Source organism: Acomys minous (genome assembly GCF_964271855.1).
Source record: "Acomys minous genome assembly, chromosome: 5".
In the NCBI taxonomy this organism is placed as follows: domain Eukaryota; kingdom Metazoa; phylum Chordata; class Mammalia; order Rodentia; family Muridae; genus Acomys; species Acomys minous.
Window position 1 is genome coordinate 72,527,019 of NC_140494.1, and position 14,358 is coordinate 72,541,376.

Here is a 14,358-nt window from a genome sequence, read left to right on the forward strand (position 1 = left end):
TGAGGAGTCACTGTGTCTAATTTATTACTTTTTCTTAGAACTCAAAAACACCATATCAAGGTGAATTTTTTTATTTTGTAGGTTTGTTGATTTATTTTACTTTTTGAGATATAATCCTATATAGTTCAAGGTAGTCTAGAACTTGCTACATAGCAGGGGATGTCTTTAAGCCCCAGAGCCTTCCAGGTATGCATGCCACTGTGCCTAGTGATGAATTCTTGGTTTAGTCAACAATTATTGCCAACATCCAGGTGTGGTAGCCTAAGCCCATAGTTCTAATATTTGTAAGACTGAGGCAGATGGATCAACATGGGTTTCATGCCTGGGTTATACAGTAAGACTCTATTTCAAAGTAACAACAAGAAAAAGGGAAAACATTGCTTAAAAGTAATTCTACTGTCCAAATCTTTTTTGAGCTAGGCTCAGAATCGATCTCAAATTGGTGATGACTGTGTGAGCTTGTCTTCCAGAAGTATCTTGAGTGAATGTGTGATGGAATGAAGCACACTCGTTCACAGAGTGGTTAGGAGTGTAAGAAAGTATACATGATGCCTTATAGCATGCTTAAAAACACATGTGACTTTCGAGGTCAGTTGTCCAGGAAAATTCGAAGCAGACTTAATAAAGAATGTGGGTTCAATGAACCTCAGGCCCCTCAGTCTTGGGAATCTTAGGCCATATGTAACCATTGCCTCTTGTACCTAGCTGCACAGTGTTGGAAAAACCTCATAGCTCTATTTTTATGCTGAACAGTCGTCATGTCTTTTGTACAGGATGATGCTGATGTGGAGTGGAAGTTTGCAAGGGCCAAATTGTGGTTTTCCTACTTTGAGGAGGGAAGGACACTTCCTGTCCCCTTCAATCTGGTGCCGAGCCCAAAGTCCTTGCTTTATCTCCTGTTGAAATTTAAGAAATGGATGTCTGAGCTGGTCCAGGGTCATAATAAGAAAGGCTTCCAAGAAGATGCAGAGATGAACAAGGTGATTACTTCGTTCATTTGTCTCTATGGTCACAGTGGCTCTCAGCATGGCAATCATTGAGCCATCCCCTTTTAAAGAAGCTGTCTGTGACTAAGTGGCCCTTTGTTCTCACTCCTCGTAAATGCATATGTGATGGCCGTTGGAGTGGTGATTGTCTGATGAGATCACACTGGACATTTCCTACCCAAAAGAGTGTAAAAATGTCATGAAATGTAACTAGATCATCTGGCATAGATACTGAAAGTGAGAATAATCAGGGCTTTGTTGTTTGTTGTTGATTGAAAACAATATCGTGGTAGGCAAATTGATCTCAAGGAAGCACGGACCAGTAATGCTCAAATGATGGGGTAGGAGGCTTCTAGTATGTTCGGACATATTTCAAATGCAGACACAATGCTGCGTTTGCCCCACACAAGGCTCCTTCATTGGTGCTGATAGCACACCAAGGAGGAGTGTAAGTTACTTTCAGTGGAGGTGGGTGATGGTGGGGACAGGTAAGCATCAGAGGGTGTATTTGAATAATTAAAGGAGCTGCCAGCTTCTTCTAAGAGGGGTATTTGAAGGGAACAACAATCTTTTTAGAACATTCACTTTTGGTTAGAGATTATAGGCTTTTTTTTTTTTTTGGCCTCAACAAAAATGATAAGGCAATGAACAAAAGTTATAAATAGTTCAATTTTAATTTTGTGAAAGAACAAGCTCATAATGATAAGATCTGCCCAGTAGTAGCACAGTGGACAACCTTAGGAAGGAGGGTTGTCTGTAACTGTAGCCAATCAGGAAACTGCGGGTGTCTAACATTAGTGACTGAGATGGTTCATCCTAGCCTGGGTGGGCCAGTGAACGAAGTGATCTGAGGGTTTTTGAAATGTTAAGATTCTGTCATTGGATGGAAAGAAAAATGCTTCTCAATGACTCCTCTCTTTGGCACCAGTTGTGTGGGGCTCTAAGTGAGGAACAAGAGCCATGGGTTCTAGTGTCCTGGCAGCCATAGGAATCCAAATTCCATCTGTGCTGCAGAAATTAAGCAAAACAAATATGGAAAGTGCTTTTAAAATTCTGAGTGATTCTGCATAGAAACTTGAAGGAAACATGTCTCTGAGCTCTTCCTCCAGACCAGAGAAGTCAGTATGGGTTGAGTGGGGGAAAAGTCTCTTTACTTGATGTAATTAAATATATAGTTGTCAGGTTTGGTTAAATTTGTAACATAAGAAAATTAGTGTTTAAATAAACGTCCAAGAACTTGCCATAAGGAAGACTCAAAAAGAGTGTGTTTCTGTCACTGAAACTTACTGAGGAATTAAAACAGGTAGACTTTGGAATATGGGATGAAGAATAACAATTGACCATGGTGCTGCACTCATTTTAATATCTGTCTTTAAAAGAGAAATGAAGAAAAGAAATTTGGAATCTTGGGAAGTCATGAAGACCTATCAAAATTTTCACTTGACAGAAATCAGGTAAGATAATACTTGAAAATAAGAAGGCACACCTAGGTTGCCCAGGATTGAAGTTATCTTGTCAGAGGAAAAAAAACCCAGTGTCTGGAAACGCCGTTCAGGGATGGGCAGCAGTGGCTGGAGAGTTGGCTCAGTGGTTAAGCGCATTGGCTGCTCTTCCATAGAAATCGGTTTTAAGCTTCAGCATCCACATGGTGGCTCACAACATTCTGCAACTCTGGTACCAGGGAATCCAGTGCCTTCTTCTTGCCTCCACAGGCAAAGGGTATGCATAGCCATGCAAGCCGGCAAAACATCAATGCACATTTTAAAAAGTAAAAAGAAACAAATAACAGACACATTAATTCTATTGGCAACTATTGTAACAACTTTCAAAGCCTTTGCAAATAAGAAGTGAGAATGCACCTATGTTCTTTTACAAAGGGAAATTAGCGCATGTGTAAGCAACATGGTTTGTTTTGTTTGGTTTCGTTTGTTATTTTCAAGACAGGGTTTCTCTGTGTAGCCTTGGCTGTCCTGGACTCACTTTATAGACCAGGCTGACCTCGAACTCACAAAGTACTACCTGCCTCTGCCTCCCAACTGCTGGGATTAAAGGCATGTGCCACCACGCCCGGCTGTAAGCAATATGTTAACCATGACTGTGTGGGTACTGACTGGTAATGAGGCACAAGGCTAGTGAGAGAAAGGAGGCACTCTTCTGGAAGGTAAGTGTTAACAACACTGGAGCACACACAGCTAGTGGTGCCTGTCAGGCAGCAAGAAGCTGTTTACAAAGGTGCCGTGAGGACTCAACAGATGTTGTTGCCAGTACCTTTCGTAATGAGCCAGGTATCTCAAGACACACAAGCCTCCTAAATTGGAGACACCAAATCCTTAGTGATAAGGCTATTTACTCCCTTCCTCGTTAGTTACAGGTCACAGGGTTTCAACAGTCACTAAAAAGAAACTCAACAAAATGACGAAGGACAGCAGTATGTCAGGAAGGCATTGTCTTCTGTTGCACATAATAAAAATCCCAAATCATGATGGGTGAAGGACAGGCAGTTGTTTTCATTTTCTTCTCTCATTTAACCTGCCCCAGTGAGATGGTGGATGGAGCTTGTTAAGGGTGAGTGGCTGTGACTTTCTTGGAGTTTTCTTGTCATGAACACAGCTGACAGCTTTACTTCCTGTCACAAAGAAGCCTGGCTGGCTAGCTGAATCCCAGAAGCACCTTCTGTTGTTCTACTTGGCCATACACGCATTGTGAAGTTGCCCCAAGGAGAGAAAAGGCCAAGAGGGAGGTCACAGCTGTCTGTTTTTAACTGAATATTTTATGCCCCACACCAAAACACGTATATGCTTAAGGTTTGTGTGATCATGGTCTCTAGCTTCTCTGGTTCCTTTCTTACCATCTCAGCCACGAGTCGGCCAACGCTTTCCCACTTTAAACCAGGACCTGATGGACAGGTCTAGAATAAGAAGACTCGGAAATCCTCCTCCTGGAGAGATGGCTCAGTGGCTAAGAGCATTGGCTAATCTTTTAGAGGATCTGGGTTCAATTCCCAGCACCCATATGGCTCACAACCTGAAGTCTTCTGTCCTTCATGGGTGCCTGGCATGGCCTGTGGTTCACAGACATACATGCAGGCAAAACACCCATCTACATAAAAAGAAGTAATAAGTACAATTTACTCCTTATATAAGGACTCCAAAGCAATTTATATGAAATATATTAGAATATATTATATATTTGAATATATATTAGAAATGTCTTGGGAAGAACTTCCATGGAACAGGATCCCAAGCAGGAAGGTTGGTAGGAATGAGGCATGCACGGACCACACACCCAGAAACCCATGAGGCCCTGCTGCAGCTTGCGGCTTTAGTTACCGCAAAGGAGTCTGGGAGTAATAGTAGAAGGTGATGTGAAAATACCTGCAGCTACAAGACAGTTGTTCAGGGTTGTGGGGGATTGGCAGGGTTTGGCACCTCAGAGTGCTGTTTCTCTTTCCCTGGAGACACCAGGCATTTGAAAATGGTACAGATAGGGGAGACTTAGAAGGAAATCAATAAGATTGTCAAGAGAGTCAAGAGGTCCATTTTCTCTATGGAGAGGCTGGCGCGTTGGCTAGGGGGCAGTGGATGGGACTCTGAAAGCACTGTCCTCAGCTATGGTTGCTCATCAGCTTGATTTCGTTTGTACTGATGTAGTTTATGGTGTGTGTGTGTGTGTGTGTGTGTGTGTGTGTGTGTGTGTGTGTTTATATTGTAAAGAATTATAGAAAAAAAACAAGGGAAGAATGCGGCAGAAATAATATGTGGCTCACAACTCGCAAGCATTTACTATCTGCTCACAGCAGCGGCTTCCTGCGCCTGGCTGTGGTGATGGTATGGCAGGAAGATTTTGAAAACACAGAGCACAACTGAATACTTAGAGGGATTTCCTCACGGTGGTGAATGGCTCTATGAGTTATGCTTAGAAGCTCTACCTTGACAGCTCCTTCCCCATCTAGAGAACGTAGGCAGCAAGCACACTGGTACCCGACAGCAGATGGAACATCAAACCAGCTAATGCAGATAAAGAGCTTATGATAACGTCTGAGACGGAATAGAATAGGGCACGTACTTGTTATTTTAATTATTATTGCAGGAGAGGGAAGATTAAACACAAGCACACACTTCATAGTCACGTGGGGATACAGAAATGAGACTAAGCCTACAACTTCTAGAGAAGGGCGCAAACAGAAAACAAAAGCAGTCCAGCTGAGTAACGAAAATGGGGCTATCTGGGAAACAGAATTGGAAATAAGTGAATTAGTAAGTGGAAAAAACAGCAATGATAATGGAAGATCATTATGTCATTTGGAAGCCAGCATACATTAATTGAGAAATGGCACCAGCATTAGCATATGTTGGTTATGCTTAGTAGTACACACACACACACACACACACACACACACACACACACACACACACTCATCATCATTATATTGTTTTTTCCATTGCATTCCAGCTAAGAATTTGCACAAATTGCATGAGTCTCTCAGGCTGGTTCCTTACTTGTAGTTACAACAGTCTCAAGGGAAGACTAAAAGAAATGAACGCTCTGGGGAGGCTGGTTACGGTAGCTCATGCTTCGAATCCTAGTGCTCGGGCAGGAGAGGATTGCTGCTGGAGACCAACCTGGTTGACATAGTGAATCCTAGGCAACTCAGGGCTGTGTGGTAAGAACCTGCCCAAAAGGAAAGAAACACAAGACCTTAGGAGATCATGGGGGAACCACACTGTAGTTCTGTGAGCATCTTAGTCATGGGCTTGGGAACATCAACCACCAGCAATGTTTGCAGAGTGTCCCCAGCATACATCAACTAGATCAGACCATGTGTGAACTGGTTTCAAACCATTCCAAGCTGCAGAATCCAGGCACATTTTCTTTTTTTATTTTAAGATTTTAAAAAATATATTTTATTAATTTATTCATATTACACCTTAATTGTTAGCCCATCCCTTGTATCCTCCCATTCTTCCCTCCCTCCCATTTCCCTTACTCCCCTCCCCTATAACTGTGAATGAGGGGGACCTCTTTTCCCTGTATATGCTCATAGGGTATCAATTCTCTTCTTGGTAGCCTGCTATCCTTCCTCTGAGTGCCACCAGGCCTCCCCATCAAGGGGACGTGGTCAAATATGGAGCACCAGAGTTCGTGTGAAAGTCAGTCCCCACTCTCCACTCAACTGTGAAGAATGTCCTGTCCATTGGCCAGATCTGGTTAGGGGTTCGAAGTTTACTGCACGTATTGTCCTTGGCTGGTGCAATAGTTTGAGCAGTACCCCTGTGCCCAGATCTGCCCATCATAATGTTCTCCTTGTAGGTTTCTAGGACCCTCTGGATCTTTCTGTTTCCTCATTCTCTCATGCTTCTCTCTTTTTTTAAAATTATTTTATTTTTTAAAGATTCCTTTTTTATTATGTATACAATACCCTGCCTGCAAGCCAGGAGAGGACACCAGATCTCATTATAGATGGTTGTGAGCCACCATGTGGTTGCTGGGAATTGAACTCATGACCTTTGGAAGAGCAGTCGGTGCTCTTAACCTCTGAGCCATCTCTCCAGCCCCTCTGAGCCATCTCTCCTGCCCCTCTCATGCTTCTCTTACATAGAGTCCCAATAGGATGTCCTCCCCTCTGTCCCAGTTTACTGGTGAGTGAAGACTTTCATAGGATGTGCCCCTTGAGCTAGTGTCCAGATATAAGTGAGTATATACCATTTGACTCTTTTTGCTTCTGGATTAACTTACTCATTATGATCATTTCTAGTCCAATCCATTTGCCCACAAATTTCGGGAGTTCCTTGTTTTTAATAGCTGAGTAGTATTCCATAGTGTAAATGTACCACAGTTTATTTATCCATTCTTCTATTGAGGGACACTTAGGCTGTTTCCAGGTTCTGGCTATTATGAATAAGGGTACTATGAACATGGCTGAGCAAATTTTCTTGTTGTGTGCTGGAGCATCTTCTGGGTATATTCCAAGGAGTGGAATAGCTGGGTCTTGAGGAAGCCTTATTCCCAGTTTTCTGAGATAGCACCAGATAGATTTCCAAAGTGGCTGTACTAGTTTGCATTCCCATCAGCAATGCCACATTTTCTTTTGCAATATTATTTCCTCCATTCTGTCTCTGAGCTCAGAGAAATGGAATACTTTGCCTAACTTCCAGTCTTGGACAAGTGACAATTCAAATCCTGCTTAGTTCTAAGACAGGAGGGTTACGGACAGTGCACACTGTGCTCCATCTCACAATTGCAATTTGTGATGCCTGAGCACATCACCTCCACCTTTTTAGGTCCTTGCTTTTCCCCTAGCTGCTGGTAATTTAATCCTTACAGTGACAATGATACTTCCAGAACTCTCTGTATGTTCAGAAAGGCAAGACATTTCAAGGACAGAAGCTTACTTCCATCTCTGAATGAGAAATGCAATTTTATTTAATGTTTATCACACAGATTATATGGGCTGTAGGATAAAAACATGCTAATATCAAACAGGAAATGACAAAGAAAAGGCATATAGACTGCAGAAATGGACTTGGGATATAGTTCATGGTACAGCACCAACCTTGCATGTGCAGCCCCATGAGTTTGACGCCAGTATCTTCCAAAAATGCATAATTTGTTTTTGTTTTTGAGACAGGGTTTCTCTGTGCAGCCTTGGCTATCCTGGACTCACTCTGTAGATCAGGCTGGCCTCAAACTCATAGAGATCTGCCCTCCTCTGCCTGCCAAGTACTAGGACTATAGTCATGTGTCACTGTGCCCCGCTAAGTTGCTAGGTTTTATTTTGAAGAGTGGTCTATGCTTTGCTCTGAACAGGAAAGTGTATGTATTTAAGGATAGCAAGAACAAAGCTTGCACCCAGTCCTTAGGGCCTACATCTCTAACATTTAACTATTCTTCATGTTGGCAACTGATTTCTCTTGTATGAGCGAAAGGGCAAACATGCTGTTGTTGCAGCTTTCCAGGCAGCCGGCTACCAGCCAGATGATAAACTAGGAGTTTGTGCCACCAAGTGGTGACAATGCTTCTGTGCACATTGGATACATTTCTTCTTATATATTATTTCATTGCTTTATTCAATTTTAAAATAACTGTTTGTTGAGTTGCTTTGATGTATTGGGAAATGATAATATTATTTTACAGAAATAACATATGTATGTCCCAAACCTGGTACTTCAAAGCAGAACAAGCCACAAAATGATTGGTATGAATTAATATCTGCCTGCTCATGAACCATTCAGTCTGTTAGTTGGAGTGATCTTCCATTGACCTTCCACAAAGATGTGCTTGATTTGGAGCTTTGGGGGTTGTTGTACTGAGGTAGGGGGTTGCTATCAACCTCTAGGGCTTAGGAACCCGGTGTGCTGCTGAGCGTTATGCAATACACAAGATTCTGCATACAATGAAGACTTTTCCAGATGAAGATGTCAATTTTGATGCTGTCATAACCAAAAAATCAAGACTGTGCACTGGGCATGTACTTGTGAGGAAGCATGGGAACATGCTTTGGTCCCTGGATCTCAAGATCAGCACCTTAGAAAGCAAACAGAGTGTCATTTCTGCCTTTCCTAGAGCTGTTACCATCTCTGTGATGTATCCAGTCTGTCACAGTCTGTAAGACATCTGCTGTGCCTCAAAGCTGTTCTCTGTGTTTCAAATACATGTCTACCATGAAGCTAAGCTACCATTAGCTGGTTAAGAGCTCCTATTGGGCATGCTAACCTAACAAAATCTGCGCAAACTCAGTGTGTTCCACCAGTGATGGAAAAGCACCCACCACTTCATTCCTTATACAAATCAGCAACAACTGAGTGCCTTCTGTATGTTAGTACTATCACAAGAAACCGTGGAGTAAGCCTCTGCCAAGACTAGACACATAGAGACAATAACTGTGCAACCGAGCCAGTGTGAGCATCCTTGCTGGCACTGGCAGAGACTACAGAGAAAACAACAAGCCTGGGCAGTTCAGAACTTGTCTTCTCATGAGCTGGGCAAGGAAAGCTTCTTCTAAAGAGCTTGTGCTTTAAGGAGCACAGAGAAGGAAAGGTTTAGGGGATAGGGTGACAAACATAATGGAAAGCAAGCAAGAGATGACCTGTGTGACAGTCACAAAGTATCAGGTCTCCTACACTGGGAAACTGCTTTCACAGAGAGATTTCACATGTCAGAGTATGAACGGCCACAGATTCTCACTCATGAAAGTTCCAATACAAAGTAGTTTTCACATTGCTTTCTCATTTCCCCCTCTCCGCTTCCCCCTCTCCCCCTTTCTTGTCTTTAAGACAAGAAAGATAGTGACACTGAGCTCAGTAAGCAGTCAGCAAGCCAAAGGCATGCGCCATGCAGATGCCTTTCATCTAAATCCTCCCCTTGGGTCATAAGCCTTTCCTGCCCTGTGCTGTGTCATAACTTGGGTGGTAGGAGGGTGGGCGTGGCTTGAAGCTGAGCTTCCTCCCTATACAATGCTGCTTTCAGGGGAGAAAAATCACACTTTAGAAGTCACCTTTCCCAGTGTGATCTAAAATGATAGACGGTGTGCTGGGGCTTCCTGTCATCTTGTGACTTCATAAGTTAGGGAGCGAGTGGGCATCAAGTAGATTACAGCCTTCATTATCAAAATGGATGGTAGCAAGGCTCAGCGCCTTGCCGGGGATCCATGGCGAATGAGGGCTAGAGGCAGAGCCACGTTAGGACCTCTCTTTAAGTCCCCATAGGCCTTCTTTTCAGTCATCCTTATTGCATATTCTGGCTTAATTTGATAAATGCTAGCACTAGGTTTTAATGATTCTAAAAGTCAACATAAATTAATATGTGGATATTTTATTGGCATTTTCAAAAGAGGTGAAAGAAAAGGAGAAAAAGTGCTGCTTTTAAGTTTGCATACTCTCCGCATGAGCCTTGACAGCGTTGCTGTGTTCCCCTGCCTACAGATGGTATTTTTCTGGGACATGGCGATTTATAGTCTTCTTTCAATATCTGCAGTCTGACATGGCTCCCTCCATGAAAAAGACCCTGGGTGCATGTTTGTCCCAAGGATACATGTGTGGACATGTTATTTAACAGGGCATGCAAGTCAAAATGGATCCATATGTACAGATGCATTCACTTACATACAGCAGACTCTTAGGTCACACATGTAACTAATCATCTCACACATTATTGACAATACAAATTAGATAAGAATTTCTAGGCTGGGTTAATGCAGCACATTGGAGAGTCATTGCATGGCACTTAAAGCAAGGAGCTTTCCCAGCAGGCACTGTAATGTCCTCAGGAAATGGATACCATGAATGGCTTCACAGATAGTTGGAGAGGTTTTATTCTGTTCAGAAATGGTTTGTCCTCAAGATATACAGATTTAGAGATATTCTGTTTTGCTCAATCCCACATGTTAATTTGTAAAAATCAGCTTTTGTCTAGAAAAAAAAATGAATTGAAGAGTTCTCAGCTAGCCTCACAGCATGCTAATGTGGTTAGTTACCATATTTATTGTGTGTTACCAAAATTCATTTTTTTCTTAAAAAGTCCTGCCACAATGGAATATTAGAGAAGAGTACAAGTGAAAGGGGATGCTGTCCAGATTTCCAAACTGAGATGGGTTAACGAAAGCCCCCATGTTTGATGAGGCCCACTGGTATTCTGGTGAGACTCTAGGGCAGGTGTAGCTTTGGCAATCAGACAATGGATATCTTCTCACCAACAGACTGTTGACCCCATCACCACAAAGTCCCCTTGCACCACACATCTACCTGTTGAGAGGTGATGTTGGAAATGACCCAGGAGAGTGTTATGAGAGCCACAAAGTCTGGGAGGCTCCACACACAATCTCCAGTAGCAGCAGAGGGATTGACCACACGTGCAGGACCACTTTTTATACAAGACAGAGTATTTTGAAATTAAGACAAATGCACCAGATTACTAGCTCACACATATAATGAATAATCTCTCACACATTACTTAACAAAACAAATTAAACATGACTTTCTAATTGTTTTTGTAGCTGGCACAGAACAAACAATCAAGTATACGGAGCTCAGAAGATTTCCATTTAAACAGTTTCAGTAACCCTCCACGACAATATCAGGTAAGCACATACAAAGCTAGTGCTGGTCTGTGGTGACACACACCTGTAATCCCAGCACTCGGGAGGCAGAGGCAGATAGATCTCTGTGAGTTCGAGGCCAATTGATCTACCAAAGGAGATCCTGGACAGCCAAGGCTGCTCAGAGAAACCCTGTCTTGAAAACAAAAACAAACAAACAAACAAGATATAAAGCTTGCTGTTTGTAAGTTCAGGTTTGTAAGTTCAGGTTGTGCACTTTGTTAAAATGAAATATCAGGATTTTTTTTTCAGCATCGAAGGTTGCAGCCACTCAACAAGTGCTTATGGAGTATTTTCTACATGAGGAATATGTAAACAGATAATCATAAAGTTCAGAGCCTAGATTCGTTGGAAAAGACTAACCTTACAAAGGAAGAGAGGATGGTTCAACTTAGGAGCACGTGCTGCTGTTACAGAGGACCCACGTTTAGTTCCCGTCACCCACATGGCAGCTCACAACTGCCCATAACTTCAGCTCCAGGGCATCAGATTTCCCCCTTTGGACATCCCAGGGCATCTACACTCTTGTGTATATACCTGCACACAGACACACACATATGATTTAAAATAAAAATCTTTAAGAATAGTTTCAAAGAGAAAAGTTTGCTTCACGTTTTTTAGTGAAAAATGTGAAATAATGATAGATTCCTTGTGAAAATTCTATCAGCTGGTTGTATATGTTTACGTACATGTACAATTTTATGTATGTAATATGTAGCATGTTACAGATAAATTAATAGTAAGTTGTAATAGTTCTATAGTGTGTGCTTTCACTCTGTGACATATATTCTTAAGACTATCAATGGATTTATTTCTTATTTAAATAAATGATATTTAGTAAAAAAAATACACTATTAATGGACACTTAAAGGTTCCTTTCATGTGACCTTCTTTAGCACAGAAGTATATTACTTACCTTTTAATTTGGGTTGGAGGTAGTAAGATTTGGTTTAGTAATGTAAGAGCTTTCTGTACAATCTTGTCTACTAATTTGCATTTTATATTTATAGTTACACAAGCCCAGGGACGGGAGAAGCCTTATGCATTGAATTTGGTGATTGCTAAAGTAACTACACAACAAAAAGTGGCTACAGCTCTTGGTAGCGTGGGGGCTGGACATTGTTTGACTTCCCACTTCCTCAAAGAGGTCGGCACAAGTCTTTAATGTGTCTCACAGGAAGTCTGTGCTCTATTAAATAAGACAAGAAGAGACACAAAGAATTAAATGTTTGCTCCAACGTCTAGCTCTTTTTGAGGACTAACTTTTGAGCCATTAGCCCAAGTAATGTGACAGTTGCTCTCATAAGAAAAATAAAATATAGAAATATATACTTCCTGTGAGCTAAATCTTCCCTGCGCTTTGATAGCTATCACTTCTAAAGACAGATAGACCAGAAACATAGTCCAAATGAGAAGTCTGCATGAACATAATGCTGAAATGGCTTTCTCCTTGTCGTGCCTAGAAAATCATGAAGAGACTCATTAAAAGATACGTCTTGCAGGCACAAATTGATAAGGAGAGTGATGAGGTGAATGAAGGTGAGTTGACTGTAAGGATGAAGTTTTTTTGTATGAGCGGGCTGCATGCTGATGCAGAAGTGAGAGAGAGATGGGCATGGTGGGCGAGCCTCAGGAGGGCACACAGAACAAGCTCCTGCCACATTATTAGTGGCTTTTCCCACTGCTGTGACAACACACCTGACAAAGCAATTTAGGGAAGGGGGAGGGTTAGTCCTGTGCTGCTGTCTGAGGGGTCAGCCCACCATGCTGTCGCAGGAACTGGAGGCAACTGTTATACTGTGTCTGCTGTCAGGAAGCAGAAAGGGGTGAGCAGCTGTGCTCAACTCACTTTGCCCCTTTCATTCTGTTGGGACCGTTGCCCAGGGAATGGTGTCACCCACAGCTGAGCTGCTGCTTCCTGTGTCTTGTCCCCAGTTCCTCGCAGTGCTCCTGATGCTACTCAGTCTCCAAGATGATTCTAAGTCTCATCATGGCGACAATCAATACTACCTATGAGCACAACCATCAATGGCCCCAAATAACAAGGAGCAAGTTTTGTCTACAGATGGCCTAGGCTAGAAGAAACATTCTCATTAGTTTATGGGGTTTTGATGGAGTGCCTTGGAAAGGTGAAAACCTGCTACCCCAACTCTGCAATAGTCTCCAGATAATTAAAATTTTTCTATAATTACTTTTCTTACCTGAGAAAATAGAAGAAACCTTCTATGACTGGGAAGCTATCGCCTTTAAAAAGATTCAGAACACTGCCGGGGCTGTCCTTTTCCTAAGCTAAAATCACTGGTTTGCATTTTGTATTCACAGCTAACTTCTTTTTATAATTCCACTTCACAGGGGAACTGAAGGAAATTAAGCAAGACATCTCAAGTCTCCGGTATGAACTCCTGGAAGAAAAGTCACAGAACACAGAAGACCTAGCGGAACTTATTAGAAAACTCGGCGAGAGACTGTCCTCAGAGCCGAAACAGGAGGAAAGCCAGAGATAATGCAAGGCCCCCTCAGAAATGCATATTTATTTCTGCACTTGAAGCCATATTATTTTCTGACTTATTTTTTTAAGTGTCGATGATAAAAAAGTATGTTAACTGATAACTTGGATCACTGCGGGTCCAAATGTCAACTTTTTTGGTGATTAAATTGCATTGTTGAGGCTAAATATTGCAGAAATGTTGAAAAGTCTTCTCAGTTCCTTGGAATTTGTTTTCTGGACAGATTTCTTTGTAGGGGGGAGCGAGGAGGTGACTCTTGCACTGGTGTCTGCTTGGGAATGGGCCTCAGTAGGCAGAGGACCTGTTTATGCTGCTCCGGGGTGGTTCTCCTCACAAACGTCAGCCCAGGTGGCTTCTTTTCCCTGGGAGGGACTTCCAACACTGAGCTGTGGAAGAAAATTATTTAAAGAGGGCTGTAACCACCATCTGGCTACTTAATATAATGGAAGCTGCATGCCCCGTTCCAGATGAGTTTAGATCCCTGTGTGGTGGCAGAGCCTGTCATGTCAGCACTTTGCAAAATGCGGAAGGTTTGGAATTCAAGACCAGCCGTAGCGACACAGTGAGATTCACTGGGCTACATGAGGCCAAGTCCAAAAATCAAGACCAAGATAAGCTTATCCCTGTGTTCAATTTTCTGTCCTACTGTTTAGAAACATTATAGTTAGCAATGAAAGCATGTTTTCTCAGCAAGGAAACATGGTCCAGTTGTGTGTGTGTATGTGTGCACATTTATGTGAATTTCTATGCGCATACACGTGTACAATATGTT

The 14,358-nt window shown here is 42.3% G+C and overlaps 1 protein-coding gene across 2 annotated transcripts in view; it reads left to right on the forward strand.

Annotated features, from left to right (window-relative positions):
- The window catches only part of TRPC6 (transient receptor potential cation channel subfamily C member 6), a 114,658-nt gene extending 100,885 nt beyond the window's left edge, over window positions 1-13,773 (forward strand). For both annotated transcript variants that reach the window (XM_084783137.1, XM_084783136.1), the window contains 5 exons: window positions 774-980; window positions 2,366-2,440; window positions 10,978-11,061; window positions 12,543-12,618; window positions 13,432-13,773. In XM_084783137.1, coding sequence (XP_084639263.1) covers window positions 774-980; window positions 2,366-2,440; window positions 10,978-11,061; window positions 12,543-12,618; window positions 13,432-13,583 — 594 coding nt within the window. In that variant the 3' untranslated portion in view covers window positions 13,584-13,773. The remainder of the gene's footprint in view (window positions 1-773; window positions 981-2,365; window positions 2,441-10,977; window positions 11,062-12,542; window positions 12,619-13,431) is intronic.
- The last annotated feature ends 585 nt before the right edge of the window (window positions 13,774-14,358 follow it).